This window comes from Phyllobates terribilis, unplaced genomic scaffold (assembly GCF_046119375.1).
Source record: "Phyllobates terribilis strain yellow unplaced genomic scaffold, ASM4611937v1 Scaffold_4__5_contigs__length_816908805, whole genome shotgun sequence".
Lineage (NCBI taxonomy): Eukaryota > Metazoa > Chordata > Amphibia > Anura > Dendrobatidae > Phyllobates > Phyllobates terribilis.
In genome coordinates this window covers 26,135,558-26,160,468 of record NW_027362764.1, presented here as the reverse complement: position 1 = coordinate 26,160,468, position 24,911 = coordinate 26,135,558, and the positions used below count along the sequence as shown (strand labels likewise).

The window sequence follows — 24,911 nt, the reverse complement described above, 5'->3', positions numbered from 1 at the left end:
AATAGTTACAAAGAGATTCATTCATGAGTGTCCATCTTTCCCTGGCTATAGTATGAAGGAGAGCCCACCCTTCACACCATCAGGGCCACCAACTAAGGGGGGATTTCTCTGGTTTTGTGGTAATAGTTCCACCTTCGAATCCTTCAGAATAAAGGCTTCAGAGTTCATGTATGAGATATTGGAAAGTAACTAGTAAGGAAGTATGATGAAGAACACCTACATTATCGGTAAGAATAATGGAGGAGCGGAGCAATGTAGAGATATAAGGAGCGACGCTCCAGAATAATATTATGGGAAATGTAGGAAAGCCGTCGTGTCAGAAGAGCTGATGGCTCCTCTTTACTGATCTTCTCTGCTCATCTAGAACTTTCCATCTGACTTTTCCTTCATTCTGTGACTTTTCCTTTTGTGACTTTTCTTCCTTTCTCTGATGTTTTCTTCCAGCTGTAAGTTTTCCATTATTTCTTTTACAGCTCTGAAATCCGGGTAAAGATCTGAAGAATCTTAATGCTGAAAGCCATAATGAAGAATGAAGAAAGTGATGTGCGATGCAGAGAGGACGATCCTACAGGTAACCGCCCCGGTGAGGAGTCACCACGAAATAAAGCCGAGCCACATTCTCATTCACCGGACCGGACAGGTCTGAATTTACCAAACTCCACAGATTTCCTGGGAAATTCCATTCACTGAGAAGTTATTGTCTGCAAACTGAAAGTCCCTTATTATGTTCTGGGGTCTCTCCGGACCCTACAGCTTAATAAACTTATACTTACCCCACTGCTCAGCTCTCCGGCCCCTCCGCTCCTCACCGTCACCGTCCGGTTCTCTGCGCATCTTCTTATCGCCGGTGAGCTCTGGATCCTTGGGCCGGGACTTCTGGTCCTGATGAGGTCGGGATGTTTCTGATGAAGTGTGAATACGGTCACAATGTCATGCCTGGAAACTGCTTTCACCAAAGCCTAATTTCTGACTTAGCGGGAAGAAGCCGAGGTTTCAGTCCTCAACGGCGATAAGAAGACGCGCAGAGGACCAGACGGTGACGGTGAGGAGCGGAGGGGCCGGAGAGGTGAAAAGGGATTATACATAGTGATCTTATTTTTAACCTTTTGATGGACGGTTACAGAGCAGCAAAATGACGACCAGCAGCTGTCATACTGCTGAATCTGCGCAGAAGCAAATTACCAAAAAATCCACATTTTGCCAAATGCTGATTTTTGTAATATTTGATTAGAATTCAGGTCGGCTAGAATCTATCGGCTCATCTGCAGCAGTGATGGTAGTAAGGACACAATTATACACCAGTCTGTGGAACGCTGTCTCTCCCAACTTCCCTATACACAAGCGGTCACCTGTTCTCTGTGGGGAGAGAGGAGAAATGTGTTGGAAAGGGGCTCAATAGATGCGGTGGATCCAGGTGGGCACACGGGCCACAGGCGTCGGTGCAGCTAACGGAGGAGGTGCACAGGACATGGATAGCAGACAGGAGACTGTTAGCAGAGGTACTAAAAGCCGCACACCTGCAAATCAGGGACTGGAAGCCTCAGACATCCATGAGATGTCCAGAAGACTGTAGACAGTTAGCAGTGGTACTGAAAGCTGCAGACAGACAGGTAGCAGAGTTTCTAGAAGCCGCAAGCAGACATGAGGCGCCATGGAGACCACAGACATGTAGCAGAGTTACTGAAGACCACAGGCTGACTGGAGACTTAAAGACTGGAAGCCGCAGGCAGACATGAGGCGCCATGGAGACCTCAGACAGGTAGCAGAGTTACTGAAGACCGCAGGCTGACTGGTGACTCAAGAACTGGAAGCCGCAGGCAGACAGAAGGTGTCATGGAGTCTACACACCCCTGTTAACATTCCAAGTTTTTGTCATGTAGAAACATTTCACTATAACTTCAGAACTTTTTCCACCTTTCAACAAATCTGTCACCAGAAAAAAGGCCTGGGGTTAATCAGCTGGTTAATAGTGTCATTATGCTGCCCGGCGCCTGCACGTAACCGAAAACTGCCGGGAGAAAATGAACTTTATTCTCCCCACCAGCATGAGGTTTCAGTCATGGGGGCGGCACTGGTACCGGGTCAGTCATTGCTTGGAGAATACAGAGAAGCAGCTATAACTGCTCCCCTGACACTGACTGACAGCCGGCCCCCCTGCAGAGGGAGTGTCAGTCAGTCATTGCTTGGAGAATACAGGGAAGCAGCTATAACTGCGCCCCTGACCCTGACTGACAGCCGGCCCCACTGCAGAGGGAGTGTCAGTCAGTCATTGCTTGGAGAATACAGGGAAGCAGCTATAACTGCGCCCCTGACCCTGACTGACAGCCGGCCCCACTGCAGAGGGAGTGTCAGTCAGTCATTGCTTGGAGAATACAGGGAAGCAGCTATAACTGCGCCCCTGACCCTGACTGACAGCCGGCCCCCCTGCAGAGGGAGTGTCAGTCAGTCATTGCTTGGAGAATACAGGGTGGCAGCTATAACTGCGCCCCTGACCCTGACTGACAGCCGGCTCCACTGCAGAGGGAGTGTCAGTCAGTCATTGCTTGGAGAATACAGGGAAGCAGCTATAACTGCCCCCCTGACCCTGACTGACAGCCGGCCCCACTGCAGAGGGAGTGTCAGTCAGTCATTGCTTGGAGAATACAGGGAAGCAGCTATAACTGCCCCCCTGACCCTGACTGACAGCCGGCTCCACTGCAGAGGGAGTGTCAGTCAGTCATTGCTTGGAGAATACAGGGAAGCAGCTATAACTGCCCCCCCTGACCCTGACTGACAGCCGGCCCCACTGCAGAGGGAGTGTCAGTCAGTCATTGCTTGGAGAATACAGGGTGGCAGCTATAACTGCGCCCCTGACCCTGACTGACAGCCGGCTCCACTGCAGAGGGAGTGTCAGTCAGTCATTGCTTGGAGAATACAGGGAAGCAGCTATAACTGCGCCCCTGACCCTGACTGACAGCCGGCTCCACTGCAGAGGGAGTGTCAGTCAGTCATTGCTTGGAGAATACAGGGAAGCAGCTATAACTGCCCCCCTGACCCTGACTGACAGCCGGCCCCACTGCAGAGGGAGTGTCAGTCAGTCATTGCTTGGAGAATACAGGGAAGCAGCTATAACTGCCCCCCTGACCCTGACTGACAGCCGGCTCCACTGCAGAGGGAGTGTCAGTCAGTCATTGCTTGGAGAATACAGGGAAGCAGCTATAACTGCGCCCCTGACCCTGACTGACAGCCGGCCTCACTGCAGAGGGAGTGTCAGTCAGACATTGCTTGGAGAATACAGGGAAGCAGATATAACTGCACCCTGACCCTGACTGACAGCCGGCCCCACTGCAGAGGGAGTGTCAGTCAGTCATTGCTTGGAGAATACAGGGAAGCAGCTATAACTGCTCCCCTGACCCTGACTGACAGCCGGCCCCACTGCTGAGGGAGTGTCAGTCAGTCATTGCTTGGAGAATACAGGGAAGCAGCTGTAACTGCACCCCTGACCCTGACTGACAGCCGGCCCCACTGCCGAGGGAGTGTCAGTCAGTCATTGCTTGGAGAATACAGGGAAGCTGTTATAACTGCGCCCCTGACCCTGACTGACAGCCGGCTCCACTGCAGAGGGAGTGTCAGTCAGTCATTGCTTGGAGAATACAGGGAAGCAGCTGTAACTGCACCCCTGACCCTGACTGACAGCCGGCCTCACTGCAGAGGGAGAGTCAGTCAGTCATTGCTTGGAGAATACAGGGAAGCAGCTATAAATGCGCCCCTGACCCTGACTGACAGCCGGCCCCACTGCAGAGGGAGTGTCAGTCAGTCATTGCTTGGAGAATACAGGGAAGCAGCTATAACTGCGCCCCTGAACCTGACTGACAGCCGGCCCCACTGCAGAGGGAGTGTCAGTCAGTCATTGCTTGGAGAATACAGGGAAGCAGCTATAACTGCACCCCTGACCCTGACTGACAGCCGGCCCCACTGCAGAGGGAGTGTCAGTCAGTCATTGCTTGGAGAATACAGGGAAGCAGCTATAACTGCGCCCCTGACCCTGACTGACAGCCGGCCCCACTGCAGAGGGAGTGTCAGTCAGTCATTGCTTGGAGAATACAGGGAAGCAGCTATAACTGCACCCCTGACCCTGACTGACAGCCGGCCCCACTGCAGAGGCAGTGTCAGTCAGTCATTGCTTGGAGAATACTGGGAAGCAGATATAACTGCACCCTGACCCTGACTGACAGCCAGCCCCACTGCAGAGGGAGTGTCAGTCAGTCATTGCTTGGAGAATACAGGGAAGCAGCTATAACTGCACCCCTGACCCTGACTGACAGCCGGCCCCACTGCAGAGGGAGAGTCAGTCAGACATTGCTTGGAGAATACAGGGAAGCAGCTATAACTGCACCCCTGACCCTGACTGACAGCCGGCCCCACTGCAGAGGGAGAGTCAGTCAGACATTGCTTGGAGAATACAGGGAAGCAGCTATAACTGCACCCCTGACCCTGACTGACAGCCGGCCCCACTGCAGAGGGAGAGTCAGTCAGACATTGCTTGGAGAATACAGGGAAGCAGCTATAACTGCACCCCTGACCCTGACTGACAGCCGACCCCACTGCAGAGGCAGTGTCACTCAGTCATTGCTTGGAGAATACAGGGAAGCAGATATAACTGCACCCCTGACCCTGACTGACAGCCGGCCCCACTGCAGAGGGAGTGTCAGTCAGTCATTGCTTGGAGAATACAGGGAAGCAGCTATAACTGCACCCCTGACCCTGACTGACAGCCGGCCCCACTGCAGAGGGAGTGTCAGTCAGACATTGCTTGGAGAATACAGGGAAGCAGCTATAACTGCACCCCTGACCCTGACTGACAGCCGGCCCCACTGCAGAGGGAGTGTCAGTCAGACATTGCTTGGAGAATACAGGGAAGCAACTATAACTGCACCCCTGACCCTGACTGACAGCCGGCCCCACTGCAGAGGGAGTGTCAGTCAGACATTGCTTGGAGAATACAGGGAAGCAGCTATAACTGCACCCCTGACCCTGACTGACAGCCGGCCCCACTGCAGAGGGAGTGTCAGTCAGTCATTGCTTGGAGAATACAGAGAATCGGCTATAACTGCACCCCTGAACCTGACTGACAGCCGGCCCCACTGCAGAGGGAGAGTCAGTCAGTCATTGCTTGGAGAATACAGAGAAGCGGCTATAACTGCGCCCCTGAACCTGACTGACAGCCGGCCCCACTGCAGAGGGAGTGTCAGTCAGTCATTGCTTGGAGAATACAGAGAAGCAGCTATAACTGCGCCCCTGACCCTGACTGACAGCCGGCCCCACTGCAGAGGGAGTGTCAGTCATTCATTGCTTGGAGAATACAGGGAAGCAGCTATAACTGCACCCCTGACCCTGACTGACAGCCGGCCCCACTGCAGAGGGAGTGTCAGTCAGTCATTGCTTGGAGAATACAGGGAAGCAGCTATAACTGCGCCCCTGACCCTGACTGACAGCCGGCCCCACTACAGAGGGAGAGTCAGTCAGTCATTGCTTGGAGAATACAGGGAAGCAGCTATAACTGCACCCCTGACCCTGACTGACAGCCGGCCCCACTGCAGAGGGAGTGTCAGTCAGTCATTGCTTGGAGAATACAGGGAAGCAGCTATAACTGCACCCCTGACCCTGACTGACAGCCGGCCCCACTGCAGAGGGAGTGTCAGTCAGTCATTGCTTGGAGAATACAGAGAAGCAGCTATAACTGCACCCCTGACCCTGACTGACAACCGGCCCCACTGCAGAGGGAGTGTCAGTCAGTCATTGCTTGGAGAATACAGAGAAGCAGCTATAACTGCACCCCTGACCCTGACTGACAGCCGACCCCACTGCAGAGGGAGTGTCAGTCAGTCATTGCTTGGAGAATACAGAGAAGCAGCTATAACTGCACCCCTGACCCTGACTGACAACCGGCCCCACTGCAGAGGGAGTGTCAGTCAGTCATTGCTTGGAGAATACAGAGAAGCAGCTATAACTGCACCCCTGACCCTGACTGACAGCCGGCCCCACTGCAGAGGGAGTGTCAGTCAGTCATTGCTTGGAGAATACAGGGAAGCAGCTATAACTGCACCCCTGACCCTGACTGACAGCCGGCCCCACTGTAGAGGGAGTGTCAGTCAGTCATTGCTTGGAGAATACAGAGAAGCAGCTATAACTGCGCCCCTGACCCTGACTGACAGCCGGCCCCACTGCAGAAGGAGTGTCAGTCAGTCATTGCTTGGAGAATACAGGGAAGCAGCTATAACTGCACCCCTGACCCTGACTGACAGCCGACCCCACTGCAGAGGGAGTGTCAGTCAGTCATTGCTTGGAGAATACAGGGAAGCAGCTATAACTGCACCCCTGACCCTGACTGACAGCCGGCCCCACTGCAGAGGGAGAGTCAGTCAGTCATTGCTTGGAGAATACAGTGAAGCAGCTATAACTGCACCCTGACCCTGACTGACAGCCGGCCCCACTGCAGAGGGAGTGTCAGTCAGTCATTGCTTGGAGAATACAGGGAAGCAGCTATAACTGCACCCCTGACCCTGACTGACAGCCGGCCCCACTACAGAGGGAGAGTCAGTCAGTCATTGCTTGGAGAATACAGGCAAGCAGCTATAACTGCACCCCTGACCCTGACTGACAGCCGGCCCCACTGCAGAGGGAGTGTCAGTCAGTCATTGCTTGGAGAATACAGGGAAGCAGGTATAACTGCGCCCCTGACCCTGACTGACAGCCGGCCCCACTGCAGAGGGAGTGTCAGTCAGTCATTGCTTGGAGAATACAGGGAAGAAGCTATAACTGCGCCCCTGACCCTGACTGACATCCGGCCCCACTGCAGAGGGAGAGTCAGTCAGTCATTGCTTGGAGAATACAGGGAAGCAGCTATAACTGCACCCCTGACCCTGACTGACAGCCGGCCCCACTGCAGAGGGAGTGTCAGTCAGTCATTGCTTGGAGAATACAGGGAAGCAGCTATAACTGCGCCCCTGACCCTGACTGACAGCCGGCCCCACTGCAGAGGGAGTGTCAGTCAGTCATTGCTTGGAGAATACAGGGAAGCCGCTATAACTGCACCCCTGACCCTGACTGACAGCCGGCCCCACTGCAGAGGGAGTGTCAGTCAGTCATTGCTTGGAGAATACATGGAAGCAGCTATAACTGCACCCGTGACCCTGACTGACAGCCGGCCCCACTGCAGAGGGAGTGTCAGTCAGTCATTGCTTGGAGAATACAGGGAAGCAGCTATAACTGCGCCCCTGACCCTGACTGACAGCCGGCCCCACTGCAGAGGGAGTGTCAGTCAGTCATTGCTTGGAGAATACAGGGAAGCCGCTATAACTGCACCCCTGACCCTGACTGACAGCCGGCCCCACTGCAGAGGGAGTGTCAGTCAGTCATTGCTTGGAGAATACAGGGAAGCCGCTATAACTGCACCCCTGACCCTGACTGACAGCCGGCCCCACTGCAGAGGGAGTGTCAGTCAGTCATTGCTTGGAGAATACAGGGAAGCAGCTATAACTGCACCCGTGACCCTGACTGACAGCCGGCCCCACTGCAGAGGGAGAGTCAGTCAGTCATTGCTTGGAGAATACAGGGAAGCAGCTATAACTGCACCCCTGACCCTGACTGACAGCCGGCCCCACTGCAGAGGGAGTGTCAGTCAGTCATTGCTTGGAGAATACAGGGAAGCAGCTATAACTGCGCCCCTGACCCTGACTGACAGCCGGCCCCACTGCAGAGGGAGTGTCAGTCAGTCATTGCTTGGAGAATACAGGGAAGCAGCTATAACTGCACCCCTGACCCTGACTGACAGCCGATCCACTGCAGAGGGAGTGTCAGTCAGTCATTGTTTGGAGAATACAGGGAAGCAGCTATAACTGCGCCCCTGACCCTGACTGACAGCCGGCTCCACTGCAGAGGGAGAGTCAGTCAGTCATTGCTTGGAGAATACAGGGAAGCAGCTATAACTGCGCCCCTGACCCTGACTGACAGCCAGCCCCACTACAGAGGGAGTGTCAGTCAGTCATTGCTTGGAGAATACAGGGAAGCAGCTATAACTGCGCCCCTGACCCTGACTGACAGCCGGCCCCACTGCAGAGGGAGTTTCAGTCAGTCATTGCTTGGAGAATACAGAGAAGCTGCTATAACTGCGCCCCTGACCCTGACTGACAGCCGGCCCCACTGCAGAGGGAGTGTCAGTCAGTCATTGCTTGGAGAATACAGGGAAGCAGCTATAACTGCGCCCCTGACCCTGACTGACAGCCGGCCCCACTGCAGAGGGAGTGTCAGTCAGTCATTGCTTGGAGAATACAGAGAAGCAGCTATAACTGCACCCCTGACCCTGACTGACAGCCGGCCCCACTGCATAGGGAGTGTCAGTCAGTCATTGCTTGGAGAATACAGAGAAGCTGCTATAACTGCGCCCCTGACCCTGACTGACAGCCGGCCCCACTGCAGAGGGAGTGTCAGTCAGTCATTGCTTGGAGAATACAGGGAAGCAGCTATAACTGCGCCCATGACCCTGACTGACAGCCGACCCCACTGCAGAGGGAGAGTCAGTCAGTCATTGCTTGGAGAATACAGGGAAGCAGCTATAACTGCGCCCCTGACCCCGACTGACAGCCGGCCCCACTGCAGAGGGAGTGTCAGTCAGTCATTGCTTGGAGAATACAGAGAAGCTGCTATAACTGCGCCCCTGACCCTGACTGACAGCCGGCCCCACTGCAGAGGGAGTGTCAGTCAGTCATTGCTTGGAGAATACAGGGAAGCAGCTATAACTGCGCCCTTGACCCTGACTGACAGCCGGCCCCACTGCAGAGGGAGAGTCAGTCAGTCATTGCTTGGAGAATACAGGGAAGCAGCTATAACTGCGCCCCTGACCCCGACTGACAGCCGGCCCCACTGCATAGGGAGTGTCAGTCAGTCATTGCTTGGAGAATACAGAGAAGCTGCTATAACTGCGCCCCTGACCCTGACTGACAGCCGGCCCCACTGCAGAGGGAGTGTCAGTCAGTCATTGCTTGGAGAATACAGGGAAGCAGCTATAACTGCGCCCTTGACCCTGACTGACAGCCGGCCCCACTGCAGAGGGAGTGTCAGTCAGTCATTGGGAATACAGGGAAGCAGCTATAACCGCGCCCTTGACCCTGACTGACAGCCGGCCCCACTGCAGAGGGAGTGTCAGTCAGTCATTGCTTGGAGAATACAGGGAAGCAGCTATAACTGCGCCCCTTACCCTGACTGACAGCCGGCTCCACTGCAGAGGGAGTGTCAGTCAGTCATTGTTTGGAGAATACAGGGAAGCAGCTATAACTGCGCCCCTGACCCTGACTGACAGCCGGCTCCACTGCAGAGGGAGTGTCAGTCAGTCATTGCTTGGAGAATACAGGGAAGCAGCTATAACCGCGCCCCTGACCCTGACTGACAGCCGGCCCCACTGCACAGGGAGTGTCAGTCAGTCATTGCTTGGAGAATACAGGGAAGCAGCTATAACTGCGCCCCTGACCCTGACTGACAGCCAGCCCCACTACAGAGGGAGTGTCAGTCAGTCATTGCTTGAAGAATACAGGGAAGCAGCTATAACTGCGCCCCTGACCCTGACTGACAGCCGGCCCCACTGCAGAGGGAGTGTCAGTCAGTCATTGCTTGGAGAATACAGGGAAGCAGCTATAACTGCGCCCCTGACCCTGACTGACAGCCGGTCCCACTGCAGAGGGAGTGTCAGTCACTCATTGCTTGGAGAATACACGGAAGCTGCTATAACTGCGCCCCTGACCCTGACTGACAGCCGGCCCCACTGCAGAGGGAGTGTCAGTCAGTCATTGCTTGGAGAATACAGGGAAGCAGCTATAACTGCCCCCCTGACCCTGACTGACACCCGGCCCCACTGCAGAGGGAGTGTCAGTCAGTCATTGCTTGAAGAATACAGGGAAGCAGCTATAACTGCGCCCCTGACCCTGACTGACAGCCGATCCCACTGCAGAGGGAGTGTCAGTCAGTCATTGCTTGGAGAATACAGGGAAGCAGCTATAACTGCACCCCTGACCCTGACTGACAGCCGGCCCCACTGCAGAGGGAGTGTCAGTCAGTCATTGCTTGGAGAATACAGGGAAGCAGCTATAACTGCGCCCCTGACCCTGACTGACAGCCGATCCCACTGCAGAGGGAGTGTCAGTCAGTCATTGCTTGGAGAATACAGGGAAGCAGCTATAACTGCGCCCCTGACCCTGACTGACAGCCGGCCCCACTGCAGAGGGAGTGTCAGTCAGTCATTGCTTGGAGAATACAGGGAAGCAGCTATAACTGCGCCCCTGACCCTGACTGACAGCCGGCCCCACTGCAGAGGGAGTGTCAGTCAGTCAGTGCTTGAAGAATACAGGGAAGCAGCTATAACTGCGCCCCTGACCCTGACTGACAGCCGGCCCCACTGCAGAGGGAGTGTCAGTCAGTCATTGCTTGAAGAATACAGGGAAGCAGCTATAACTGCGCCCCTGACCCTGACTGACAGCCGGCCCCACTGCAGAGGGAGAGTCAGTCAGTCATTGCTTGGAGAATACAGGGAAGCAGCTATAACTGCGCCCCTGACCCTGACTGACAGCCAGCCCCACTGCAGAGGGAGAGTCAGTCAGTCATTGCTTGGAGAATACAGGGAAGCAGCTATAACTGCGCCCCTGACCCTGACTGACAGCCGGCCCCACTGCATAGGGAGTGTCAGTCAGTCATTGCTTGGAGAATACAGAGAAGCTGCTATAACTGCGCCCCTGACCCTGACTGACAGCCGGCCCCACTGCAGAGGGAGTGTCAGTCAGTCATTGCTTGGAGAATACAGGAAAGCAGCTATAACTGCGCCCCTGACCCTGACTGACAGCCGGCCCCACTGCAGAGGGAGTGTCAGTCAGTCATTGCTTGGAGAATACAGGGAAGCAGCTATAACTGCGCCCCTGACCCTGACTGACAGCCGGCCCCACTGCAGAGGGAGTGTCAGTCAGTCATTGCTTGGAGAATACAGAGAAGCTGCTATAACTGCGCCCCTGACCCTGACTGACAGCCGGCCCCACTGCAGAGGGAGTGTCAGTCAGTCATTGTTTGGAGAATACAGGGAAGCAGCTATAACTGCGCCCCTGACCCTGACTGACAGCCGGCCCCACTGCAGAGGGAGTGTCAGTCAGTCATTGCTTGGAGAATACAGGGAAGCAGCTATAACTGCACCTATGACCCTGACTGACAGCCGGCCCCACTGCAGAGGGAGTGTCAGTCAGTCATTGCTTGGAGAATACAGGGAAGCAGCTATAACTGCACCCCTGACCCTGACTGACAGCCGGCCCCACTACAGAGGGAGAGTCAGTCAGTCATTGCTTGGAGAATACAGGCAAGCAGCTATAACTGCACCCCTGACCCTGACTGACAGCCGGCCCCACTGCAGAGGGAGTGTCAGTCAGTCATTGCTTGGAGAATACAGGGAAGCAGGTATAACTGCGCCCCTGACCCTGACTGACAGCCGGCCCCACTGCAGAGGGAGTGTCAGTCAGTCATTGCTTGGAGAATACAGGGAAGAAGCTATAACTGCGCCCCTGACCCTGACTGACATCCGGCCCCACTGCAGAGGGAGTGTCAGTCAGTCATTGCTTGGAGAATACAGAGAAGCAGCTATAACTGCGCCCCTGACCCTGACTGACAGCCGGCCCCACTGCAGAGGGAGTGTCAGTCAGTCATTGCTTGGAGAATACAGGGAAGCAGCTATAACTGCACCCCTGACCCTGACTGACAGCCGGCCCCACTACAGAGGGAGAGTCAGTCAGTCATTGCTTGGAGAATACAGGGAAGCAGCTATAACTGCACCCCTGACCCTGAATGACAGCCGGCCCCACTGCAGAGGGAGTGTCAGTCAGTCATTGCTTGGAGAATACAGGGAAGCAGCTATAACTGCACCCCTGACCCTGACTGACAGCCGGCCCCACTACAGAGGGAGAGTCAGTCAGTCATTGCTTGGAGAATACAGGGAAGCAGCTATAACTGCGCCCCTGACCCTGACTGACAGCCGGCCCCACTGCAGAGGGAGTGTCAGTCAGTCATTGCTTGGAGAATACAGGGAAGCAGCTATAACTGCACCCCTGACCCTGACTGACAGCCGATCCACTGCAGAGGGAGTGTCAGTCAGTCATTGCTTGGAGAATACAGGGAAGCAGCTATAACTGCGCCCCTGACCCTGACTGACAGCCGGCCCACTGCAGAGGGAGTGTCAGTCAGTCATTGTTTGGAGAATACAGGGAAGCAACTATAACTGCGCCCCTGACCCTGACTGACAGCCGGCTCCACTGCAGAGGGAGAGTCAGTCAGTCATTGCTTGGAGAATACAGGGAAGCAGCTATAACTGCGCCCCTGACCCTGACTGACAGCCAGCCCCACTACAGAGGGAGTGTCAGTCAGTCATTGCTTGGAGAATACACGGAAGCAGCTATAACTGCGCCCCTGACCCCGACTGACAGCCGGCCCCACTGCAGAGGGAGTGTCAGTCAGTCATTGCTTGGAAAATACAGGGAAGCAGCTATAACTGCGCCCCTGACCCTGACTGACAGCCGGCCCTACTGCAGAGGGAGTGTCAGTCAGTCATTGCTTGGAGAATACAGGGAAGCAGCTATAACTGCGCCCCTGACCCTGACTGACAGCCGGCCCTACTGCAGAGGGAGTGTCAGTCAGTCATTGCTTGGAGAATACAGGGAAGCAGCTATAACTGCGCCCCTGACCCTGACTGACAGCCGGCCCTACTGCAGAGGGAGTGTCAGTCAGTCATTGCTTGGAGAATACAGGGAAGCAGCTATAACTGCGCCCCTGACCCTGACTGACAGCCGGTCCCACTGCAGAGGGAGTGTCAGTCACTCATTGCTTGGAGAATACACGGAAGCTGCTATAACTGCGCCCCTGACCCTGACTGACAGCCGGCCCCACTGCAGAGGGAGTGTCAGTCAGTCATTGCTTGGAGAATACAGGGAAGCCGCTATAACTGCGCCCCTGACCCTGACTGACAGCCGGCCCCACTGCAGAGGGAGTGTCAGTCAGTCATTGCTTGGAGAATACAGGGAAGCAGCTATAACTGCGCCCCTGACCCTGACTGACAGCCGATCCCACTGCAGAGGGAGTGTCAGTCAGTCATTGCTTGGAGAATACAGGGAAGCAGCTATAACTGCACCCCTGACCCTGACTGACAGCCGACCCCACTGCAGAGGGAGTGTCAGTCAGTCATTGCTTGGAGAATACACGGAAGCTGCTATAACTGCCCCCCTGACCCTGACTGACACCCGGCCCCACTGCAGAGGGAGTGTCAGTCAGTCATTGCTTGAAGAATACAGGGAAGCAGCTATAACTGCGCCCCTGACCCTGACTGACAGCCGGTCCCACTGCAGAGGGAGTGTCAGTCAGTCATTGCTTGGAGAATACAGGGAAGCAGCTATAACTGCACCCCTGACCCTGACTGACAGCCGGCCCCACTGCAGAGGGAGTGTCAGTCAGTCATTGCTTGGAGAATACACGGAAGCTGCTATAACTGCGCCCCTGACCCTGACTGACAGCCGATCCCACTGCAGAGGGAGTGTCAGTCAGTCATTGCTTGGAGAATACAGGGAAGCAGCTATAACTGCACCCCTGACCCTGACTGACACCCGGCCCCACTGCAGAGGGAGTGTCAGTCAGTCATTGCTTGAAGAATACAGGGAAGCAGCTATAACTGCGCCCCTGACCCTGACTGACAGCCGGCCCCACTGCAGAGGGAGAGTCAGTCAGTCATTGTTGGAGAATACAGGGAAGCAGCTATAACTGCACCCCTGACCCTGACTGACACCCGGCCCCACTGCAGAGGGAGTGTCAGTCAGTAATTGCTTGAAGAATACAGGGAAGCAGCTATAACTGCGCCCCTGACCCTGACTGACAGCCGGCCCCACTGCAGAGGGAGAGTCAGTCAGTCATTGCTTGGAGAATACAGGGAAGCAGCTATAACTGCGCCCCTGACCCTGACTGACAGCCAGCCCCACTGCAGAGGGAGTGTCAGTCAGTCATTGCTTGGAGAATACAGGGAAACAGCTATAACTGCGCCCCTGACCCTGACTGACAGCCGGCCCCACTGCATAGGGAGTGTCAGTCAGTCATTGCTTGGAGAATACAGGGAAGCAGCTATAACTGCGCCCCTGACCCTGACTGACAGCCGGCCCCACTGCATAGGGAGTGTCAGTCAGTCATTGCTTGGAGAATACAGGAAAGCAGCTATAACTGCGCCCCTGACCCTGACTGACAGCCGGCCCCACTGCAGAGGGAGTGTCAGTCAGTCATTGCTTGGAGAATACAGGAAAGCAGCTATAACTGCGCCCCTGACCCTGACTGACAGCCGGCCCCACTGCAGAGGGAGTGTCAGTCAGTCATTGCTTGGAGAATACAGGGAAGCAGCTATAACTGCGCCCCTGACCCTGACTGACAGCCGGCCCCACTGCATAGGGAGTGTCAGTCAGTCATTGCTTGGAGAATACAGAGAAGCAGCTATAACTGCGCCCCTGACCCTGACTGACAGCCGGCCCCACTGCAGAGGGAGTGTCAGTCAGTCATTGCTTGGAGAATACAGGGAAACAGCTATAACTGCGCCCCTGACCCTGACTGACAGCCGGCCCCACTGCAGAGGGCGTGTCAGTCAGTCATTGCTTGGAGAATACAGGGAAGCTGCTATAACTGCACCCCTGACCCTGACTGACAGCCGGCCCCACTGCAGAGGGAGTGTCAGTCAGTCATTGCTTGGAGAATACAGGGAAGCAGCTATAACTGCGCCCCTGACCCCGACTGACAGCCGGCCCCACTGCAGAGGGAGTGTCAGTCAGTCATTGCTTGGAGAATACAGGGAAGCAGCTATAACTGCACCCCTAACCCTGACTGACAGCCGGCCCCACTGCAGAGGGAGTGTCAGTCAGTCATTGCTTGGAGAATACAGGGAAGCTGCTATAACTGCGCCCCTGACCCTGACTGACAGCCGGCCCCACTGCAGAGGGAGTGTCAGTCAGTCATTGCTTGAAGAATACAGGGAAGCAGCTATAACTGCGCCCCTGACCCTGACTGACAGCCGGCCCCACTGCAGAGGGAGTGTCAGTCAGTCATTGCTTGGAGAATACAGGGAAGCAGCTATAACTGCGCCCCTGACCCTGACTTACAGCCGGCCCCACTGCAGAGGGAGTGTCAGTCAGTCATTGCTTGGAGAATACAGGGAAGCATCTATAACTGCGCCCCTGACCCTGACTGACAGCCGGCCCCACTGCAGAGGGAGTGTCAGTCAGTCATTGCTTGGAGAATCCAGGGAAACAGCTATAAATGCGCCCCTGACCCTGACTGACAGCCGGCCCCACTGCAGAGGGAGTGTCAGTCAGTCATTGCTTGGAGAATACAGGGAAGCAGCTATAACTGCGCCCCTGACCCTGACTGACAGCCGGCCCCACTGCAGAGGGAGTGTCAGTCAGTCATTGTTTGGAGAATACAGGGAAGCAGCTATAACTGCGCCCCTGACCCTGACTGACAGCCGGCCCCACTGCAGAGGGAGTGTCAGTCAGTCATTGCTTGGAGAATACAGGGAAACAGCTATAACTGCGCCCCTGACCCTGACTGACAGCCGGCCCCACTGCAGAGGGAGTGTCAGTCAGTCATTGCTTGGAGAATACAGGGAAGCAGCTATAACTGCGCCCCTGACCCTGACTGACAGCCGGCCCCACTGCAGAGGGAGTGTCAGTCAGTCATTGCTTGGAGAATACAGGGAAGCAGCTATAACTGCACCCCTAACCCTGACTGACAGCCGGCCCCACTGCAGAGGGAGTGTCAGTCAGTCATTGCTTGGAGAATACAGGGAAGCAGCTATAACTGCGCCCCTGACCCCGACTGACAGCCGGCCCCACTGCAGAGGGAGTGTCAGTCAGTCATTGCTTGGAGAATACAGGGAAGCAGCTATAACTGCACCCCTAACCCTGACTGACAGCCGGCCCCACTGCAGAGGGCGTGTCAGTCAGTCATTGCTTGGAGAATACAGGGAAGCAGCTATAACTGCGCCCCTGACCCCGACTGACAGCCGGCCCCACTGCAGAGGGCGTGTCAGTCAGTCATTGCTTGGAGAATACAGGGAAGCTGCTATAACTGCTCCCCTGACCCTGACTGACAGCCGGCCCCACTGCAGAGGGAGTGTCAGTCAGTCATTGCTTGGAGAATACAGGGAAGCTGCTATAACTGCGCCCCTGACCCTGACTGACAGCCGGCCCCACTGCAGAGGAAGTGTCAGTCAGTCATTGCTTGAAGAATACAGGGAAGCAGCTATAACTGCGCCCCTGACCCTGACTGACAGCCGGCCCCACTGCAGAGGGAGAGTCAGTCACTCATTGCTTGGAGAATACAGGGAAGCAGCTATAACTGCGCCCCTGACCCTGACTGACAGCCGGCCCCACTGCAGAGGGAGTGTCAGTCAGTCATTGCTTGGAGAATACAGGGAAGCATCTATAACTGCGCCCCTGACCCTGACTGACAGCCGGCCCCACTGCAGAGGGAGTGTCAGTCAGTCATTGCTTGGAGAATACAGGGAAGCAGCTATAACTGCCCCCCTGACCCTGACTGACAGCCGGCCCCACTGCAGAGGGAGTGTCAGTCAGTCATTGCTTGGAGAATACAGGAAAGCAGCTATAACTGCGCCCCTGACCCTGACTGACAGCCGGCCCCACTGCATAGGGAGTGTCAGTCAGTCATTGCTTGGAGAATACAGAGAAGCTGCTATAACTGCGCCCCTGACCCTGACTGACAGCCGGCCCCACTGCAGAGGGAGTGTCAGTCAGTCATTGTTTGGAGAATACAGGGAAGCAGCTATAACTGCGCCCCTGACCCTGACTGACAGCCGGCCCCACTGCAGAGGGAGTGTCAGTCAGTCATTGCTTGGAGAATACAGGGAAACAGCTATAACTGCGCCCCTGACCGTGACTGACAGCCGGCCCCACTGCAGAGGGAGTGTCAGTCAGTCATTGCTTGGAGAATACAGGGAAGCAGCTATAACTGCGCCCCTGACCCTGACTGACAGCCGGCCCCACTGCAGAGGGAGAGTCAATCAGTCATTGCTTGGAGAATACAGGGAAGCAGCTATAACTGCGCCCCTGACCCTGACTGACAGCCGGCCCCACTGCAGAGGGCGAGTCAGTCAGTCATTGCTTGGAGAATACAGGGAAGCAGCTATAACTGCGCCCCTGACCCCGACTGACAGCCGGCCCCACTGCAGAGGGAGTGTCAGTCAGTCATTGCTTGGAGAATACAGGGAAGCAGCTATAACTGCGCCTCTGACCCTGACTGACAGCCGGCCCCACTGCAGAGGGAGTGTCAGTCAGTCATTGCTTGGAGAATACAGGGAAGCTGCTATAACTGCGCCCCTGACCCTGACTGACAGCCGGCCCCACTGCAGAGGGAGTGTCAGTCAGTCATTGCTTGGAGAATACAGGGAAGCAGCTATAACTGCGCCCCTGACCCTGACTGACAGCGGCCCCACTGCAGAGGGAGTGTCAGTCAGTCATTGCTTGGAGAATACAGGGAAGCAGCTATAACTGCGCCCCTGACCCTGACTGACAGCCGGCCCCACTGCAGAGGGAGTGTCAGTCAGTCATTGCTTGGAGAATACAGGGAAGCAGCTATAACTGCGCCCCTGACCCTGACTGACAGCCGGCCCCACTGCAGAGGGAGTGTCAGTCAGTCATTGCTTGGAGAATACACGGAAGCTGCTATAACTGCCCCCCTGACCCTGACTGACAGCCGGCCCCACTGCAGAGGGAGTGTCAGTCAGTCATTGCTTGGAGAATACAGGGAAGCAGCTATAACTGCGCCCCTGACCCTGACTGACAGCCGGCCCCACTGCAGAGGGAGAGTCAGTCAGTCATTGCTTGGAGAATACAGGAAAGCAGCTATAACTGCACCCCTGACCCTGACTGTCAGCCGGCCCCACTGCAGAGGGAGTGTCAGTCAGTCATTGCTTGGAGAATACAGGAAAGCAGCTATAACTGCACCCCTGACCCTGACTGTCAGCCGGCCCCACTACAGAGGGAGTGTCAGTCAGTCATTGCTTGGAGAATACAGGAAAGCAGCTATAACTGCACCCCTGACCCTGACTGACAGCCGGCCCCACTACAGAGGGAGTGTCAGTCAGTCATTGCTTGGAGAATACAGGAAAGCAGCTATAACTGCACCCATGACCCTGACTGTCAGCCGGCCCCACTGCAGAGGGAGTGTCAGTCCGTCATTGCTTGGAGAATACAGGGAAGCAACTATAACTGCGCCCCTGACCCTGACTGACAGCCGGCCCCACTGCAGAGGGAGTGTCAGTCAGTCATTGCTTGGAGAATACAGGGAAGCAACTATAACTGCACCCCTGACCCTGACTGACAGCCGGCCCCACTGCAGAGGGAGTGTCAGTCAGTCATTGCTTGGAGAATACAGGGAAGCAGCTATAACTGCGCCCCTGACCCTGACTGACAGCCGGCCCCACTGCAGAGGGAGTGTCAGTCCGTCATTGCTTGGAGAATACAGGGAAGCAACTATAACTGTGCCCCTGACCCTGACTGACAGCCGGCCCCACTGCAGAGGGAGTGTCAGTCAGTCATTGCTTGGAGAATACACGGAAGCTGCTATAACTGCGCCCCTGACCCTGACTGACAGCCGGCCCCACTGCAGAGGGAGTGTCAGTCAGTCATTGCTTGGAGAATACAGGGAAGCAGCTATAACTGCTCCCCTGACCCTGACTGACAGCCGGCCCCACTGCAGAGGGAGTGTCAGTCAGTCATTGCTTGGAGAATACAGGGAAGCAGCTATAACTGCGCCCCTGACCCTGACTGACAGCCGGCCCCACTGCAGAGGGAGTGTCAGTCAGTCATTGCTTGGAGAATACAGGGAAGCAGCTATAACTGCACCCCTGACCCTGACGGACAGCCGACCCCACTGCAGAGGGAGTGTCAGTCAGACATTGCTTGGAGAATACAGGGAAGCAGCTATAACTGCGCCCCTGACCCTGACTGACAGCCGACCCCACTGCAGAGGGAGTGTCAGTCAGTCATTGCTTGGAGAATACAGGGAAGCAGCTATAACTGCGCCCCTGACCCTGACTGACAGCCGGCCCCACTGCAGAGGGAGTGTCAGTCAGTCATTGCTTGGAGAATACAGGGAAGCAGCTATAACTGCGCCCCTGACCCTGACTGACAGCCGGCCCCACTGCAGAGGGAGTGTCAATCAGTCATTGCTTGGAGAATACAGGGAAGCCACTATAACTGCGCCCCTGACCCTGACTGACAGCCGGCCCCACTGCAGAGGGAGAGTCAATCAGTCATTGCTTGGAGAATACAGGGAAGCCGCTATAACTGCGCCCCTGACCCTGACTGACAGCCGGCCCCACTGCAGAGGGAGTGTCAGTCAGTCATTGCTTGGAGAATACAGGGAAGCAGCTATAACTGCACCCCTGACCCTGACTGACAGCCGGCCCCACTGCAGAGGGAGTGTCAGTCAGTCATTGCTTGGAGAATACAGGGAAGCAGCTATAACTGCACCCCTGACCCTGACGGACAGCCGACCCCACTGCAGAGGGAGTGTCAGTCAGTCATTGCTTGGAGAATACAGGGAAGCAGCTATAACTGCTCCCCTGACCCTGACTGACAGCCGGCCCCACTGCAGAGGGAGTGTCAGTCAGTCATTGCTTGGAGAATACAGGGAAGCAGCTATAACTGCACCCCTGAACCTGACTGACAGCCCGCCCCACTGCAGAGGGAGTGTCAGTCAGTCATTGCTTGGAGAATACAGGGAAGCAGCTATAACTGCGCCCCTGACCCTGACTGACAGCCGGCCCCACTGCAGAGGGAGTGTCAGTCAGTCATTGCTTGGAGAATACAGGGAAGCCGCTATAACTGCGCCCCTGACCCTGACTGACAGCCAGCCCCACTGTAGAGGGAGTGTCAGTCAGTCATTGCTTGGAGAATACAGGGAAGCCGCTATAACTGCGCCCCTGACCCTGACTGACAGCCGGCCCCACTGCAGAGGGAGTGTCAGTCAGTCATTGCTTGGAGAATACAGGGAAGCAGCTATAACTGCACCCCTGAACCTGACTGACAGCCCGCCCCACTGCAGAGGGAGTGTCAGTCAGTCATTGCTTGGAGAATACAGGGAAGCAGCTATAACTGCGCCCCTGACCCTGACTGACAGCCGGCCCCACTGCAGAGGGAGTGTCAGTCAGTCATTGCTTGGAGAATACAGGGAAGCCGCTATAACTGCGCCCCTGACCCTGACTGACAGCCAGCCCCACTGCAGAGGGAGTGTCAGTCAGTCATTGCTTGGAGAATACAGGGAAGCCGCTATAACTGCGCCCCTGACCCTGACTGACAGCCGGCCCCACTGCAGAGGGAGTGTCAGTCAGTCATTGCTTGGAGAATACAGGGAAGCAGCTATAACTGCGCCCCTGACCCTGACTGACAGCCGGCCCCACTGCAGAGGGAGTGTCAGTCAGTCATTGCTTGGAGAATACAGGGAAGCAGCTATAACTGCACCCCTGACCCTGACTGACAGCCGGCCCCACTGCAGAGGGAGTGTCAGTCAGTCATTGCTTGGAGAATACAGGGAAGCAGCTATAACTGCACCCCTGACCCTGACGGACAGCCGGCCCCACTGCAGAGGGAGAGTCAGTCAGTCATTGCTTGGAGAATACAGGGAAGCAGCTATAACTGCACCCCTGACCCTGACGGACAGCCGGCCCCACTGCAGAGGGAGAGTCAGTCAGACATTGCTTGGAGAATACAGGGAAGCAGCTATAACTGCGCCCCTGACCCTGACTGACAGCCGGCCCCACTGCAGAGGGAGAGTCAGTCAGTCATTGCTTGGAGAATACAGGGAAGCAGCTATAACTGCGCCCCTGACCCTGACTGACAGCCGGCCCCACTGCAGAGGGAGAGTCAGTCAGTCATTGCTTGGAGAATACAGGGAAGCTGCTATAACTGCGCCCTTGACCCTGACGGACAGCCGACCCCACTGCAGAGGGAGTGTCAGTCAGACATTGCTTGGAGAATACAGGGAAGCAGCTATAACTGCGCCCCTGACCCTGACGGACAGCCGACCCCACTGCAGAGGGAGTGTCAGTCAGACATTGCTTGGAGAATACAGGGAAGCAGCTATAACTGCGCCCCTGACCCTGACTGACAGCCGGCTCCACTGCAGAGGGAGTGTCAGTCAGTCATTGCTTGGATAATACAGGGAAGCAGCTATAACTGCGCCCCTGACCCTGACTGACAGCCGACCCCACTGCAGAGGGAGTGTCAGTCAGTCAATGCTTGGAGAATACAGAGAAGCAGCTATAACTGAGCCCCTGACCCTGACTGACAGCCGGCCCCACTGCAGAGGGAGTGTCAGTCAGACATTGCTTGGAGAATACAGGGAAGCAGCTATAACTGCATCCCTGACCCTGACTGACAGCCGGCCCCACTGCAGAGGGAGTGTCAGTCAGTCATTGCTTGGAGAATACAGAGAAGCAGCTATAACTGTGCCCCTGACCCTGACTGACAGCCGGCCCCACTGCAGAGGGAGAGTCAGTCAGTCAATGCTTGGAGAATACAGGGAAGCAGCTATAACTGCGCCACTGACCCTGACTGACAGCCGGCCCCACTGCAGAGGGAGTGTCAGTCAGTCATTGCTTGGAGAATACAGGGAAGCAGCTATAACTGTGCCCCTGACCCTGACTGACAGACGGCCGCACTGCAGAGGGAGTGTCAGTCAGTCATTGCTTGGAGAATACAGGGAAGCAGCTATAACTGTGCCCCTGACCCTGACTGACAGCCGGCCCCACTGCAGAGGGAGTGTCAGTCAGTCATTGCTTGGAGAATACAGGGAAGCAGCTATAACTGCGCCCCTGACCCGGACTGACAGCCGGCCCCACTGCAGAGGGAGTGTCAGTCAGTCACTGCTTGGAGAATACAGAGAAGCAGCTATAACTGCACCTATGACCCTGACTGACAGCCGGCCCCACTGCAGAGGGAGTGTCAGTCAGTCATTGCTTGGAGAATACAGGGAAGCAGCTATAACTGCGCCCCTAACCCTGACTGACAGCCGGCCCCACTGCAGAGGGAGTGTCAGTCAGTCATTGCTTGGAGAATACAGGGAAGCAGCTATAACTGCGCCCCTCATCCTGACTGACAGCCGGCCCCACTGCAGAGGGAGTGTCAGTCAGTCATTGCTTGTAGAATACAGGGAAGCAGCTATAACTGCACCCCTGACCCTGACTGACAGCCGGCCCCACTGCAGAGGGTGTGTCAGTCAGTCATTGCTTGGAGAATACAGGGAAGCAGCTATAACTGCGCCCCTGACCCTGACTGACAGCCGGACCCACTGCAGAGGGAGTGTCAGTCAGTCATTGCTTGGAGAATACAGGGAAGCAGCTATAACTGCACCCCTGACCCTGACTGACAGCCGGCCCCACTGCAGAGGGTGTGTCAGTCAGTCATTGCTTGGAGAATACAGGGAAGCAGCTATAACTGCGCCCCTGACCCTGACTGACAGCCGGCCCCACTGCAGAGGGAGTGTCAGTCAGTCACTGCTTGGAGAATACAGAGAAGCAGCTATAACTGCACCTATGACCCTGACTGACAGCCAGCCCCACTGCAGAGGGAGTGTCAGTCAGTCATTGCTTGGAGAATACAGGGAAGCAGCTATAACTGCACCCCTGACCCTGACTGACAGCCGGCCCCACTACAGAGGGAGAGTCAGTCAGTCATTGCTTGGAGAATACAGGGAAGCAGCTATAACTGCACCCCTGACCCTGACTGACAGCCGGCCCCACTGCAGAGGGAGAGTCAGTCAGTCATTGCTTGGAGAATACAGGGAAGCAGCTATAACTGCACCCCTGACCCTGAATGACAGCCGGCTCCACTGCAGAGGGAGTGTCAGTCAGTCATTGCTTGGAGAATACAGGGAAGCAGCTATAACTGCGCCCCTGACCCTGACTGACAGCCGGCCCCACTGCAGAGGGAGTGTCAGTCAGTCATTGCTTGGAGAATACACGGAAGCTGCTATAACTGCGCCCCTGACCCTGACTGACAGCCGGCCCCACTGCAGAGGGAGTGTCAGTCAGTCATTGCTTGGAGAATACAGGGAAGCAGCTATAACTGCGCCCCAGACCCTGACTGACAGCCGGCCCCACTGCAGAGGGCGTGTCAGTCAGTCATTGCTTGGAGAATACACGGAAGCTGCTATAACTGCCCCCCTGACCCTGACTGACAGCCGGCCCCACTGCAGAGGGAGTGTCAGTCAGTCATTGCTTGGAGAATACAGGGAAGCAGCTATAACTGCACCCCTGACCCTGACTGACAGCCGGCCCCACTGCAGAGGGAGTGTCAGTCAGTCATTGCTTGAAGAATACAGGGAAGCAGCTATAACTGCGCCCCTGACCCTGACTGACAGCCGGCCCCACTGCAGAGGGAGTGTCAGTCAGTCATTGCTTGGAGAATACAGGGAAGCAGCTATAACTGCACCCCTGACCCTGACTGACAGCCGGCCCCACTGCAGAGGGAGTGTCAGTCAGTCATTGCTTGAAGAATACAGGGAAGCAGCTATAACTGCGCCCCTGACCCTGACTGACAGCCGGCCCCACTGCAGAGGGAGAGTCAGTCAGTCATTGCTTGGAGAATACAGGGAAGCAGCTATAACTGCGCCCCTGACCCTGACTGACAGCCGGCCCCACTGCAGAGGGAGTGTCAGTCAGTCATTGCTTGGAGAATACAGGGAAGCAGCTATAACTGCGCCCCTGACCCCGACTGACAGCCGGCCCCACTGCAGAGGGAGTGTCAGTCAGTCATTGCTTGGAGAATACAGGGAAGCAGCGATAACTGCGCCCCTGACCCTGACTGACAGCCGGCCCCCCTGCAGAGGGAGTGTCAGTCAGTCATTGCTTGGAGAATACAGGGAAGCAGCTATAACTGCGCCCCTGACCCTGACTGACAGCCGGCCCCACTGCAGAGGGAGTGTCAGTCAGTCATTGCTTGGAGAATACAGGGAAGCAGCTATAACTGCGCCCCTGACCCTGACTGACAGCCGGCCCCACTGCAGAGGGAGTGTCAGTCAGTCATTGCTTGAAGAATACAGGGAAGCAGCTATAACTGCGCCCCTGACCCTGACTGACAGCCGGCCCCACTGCAGAGGGAGTGTCAGTCAGTCATTGCTTGGAGAATACAGGGAAGCAGCTATAACTGCGCCCCTGACCCTGACTGACAGCCGGCCCCACTGCAGAGGGAGTGTCAGTCAGTCATTGCTTGGAGAATACACGGAAGCTGCTATAACTGCCCCCCTGACCCTGACTGACAGCCGGCCCCACTGCAGAGGGAGTGTCAGTCAGTCATTGCTTGGAGAATACAGGGAAGCAGCTATAACTGCGCCCCTGACCCTGACTGACAGCCGGCCCCACTGCAGAGGGAGAGTCAGTCAGTCATTGCTTGGAGAATACAGGGAAGCAGCTATAACTGCGCCCCTGACCCTGACTGACAGCCGGCCCCACTGCAGAGGGAGTGTCAGTTTTCATTGCTTGGAGAATACAGGGAAGCAGCTATATCTGCGCCCCTGACCCTGACTGACAGCCGGCCCCACTGCAGAGGGAGTGTCAGTCAGTCATTGCTTGGAGAATACAGGGAAGCAGCTATAACTGCGCCCCTGACCCTGACTGACAGCCGGCCCCACTGCAGAGGGAGTGTCAGTCAGTCATTGCTTGGAGAATACAGGGAAGCAGCTATAACTGCGCCCCTGACCCTGACTGACAGCCGGCCTCACTGCAGAGGGAGTGTCAGTCAGTCATTGCTTGGAGAATACAGGGAAGCAGCTATAACTGCGCCCCTGACCCTGACTGACAGCCGGCCCCA

The 24,911-nt window shown here is 56.0% G+C and overlaps 1 protein-coding gene across 1 annotated transcript in view; it reads left to right on the top strand.

Moving 5' to 3' along the window:
* The first annotated feature begins 470 nt into the window (after positions 1 to 470).
* The window catches only part of LOC141264832 (uncharacterized), a 70,191-nt gene continuing 45,750 nt past the window's right edge, over positions 471 to 24,911 (top strand). The window contains exon 1 of the mRNA XM_073677187.1: positions 471 to 571. Within this exon, the coding sequence (XP_073533288.1) occupies positions 508 to 571 (64 nt within the window). The 5' untranslated portion in view covers positions 471 to 507. The remainder of the gene's footprint in view (positions 572 to 24,911) is intronic.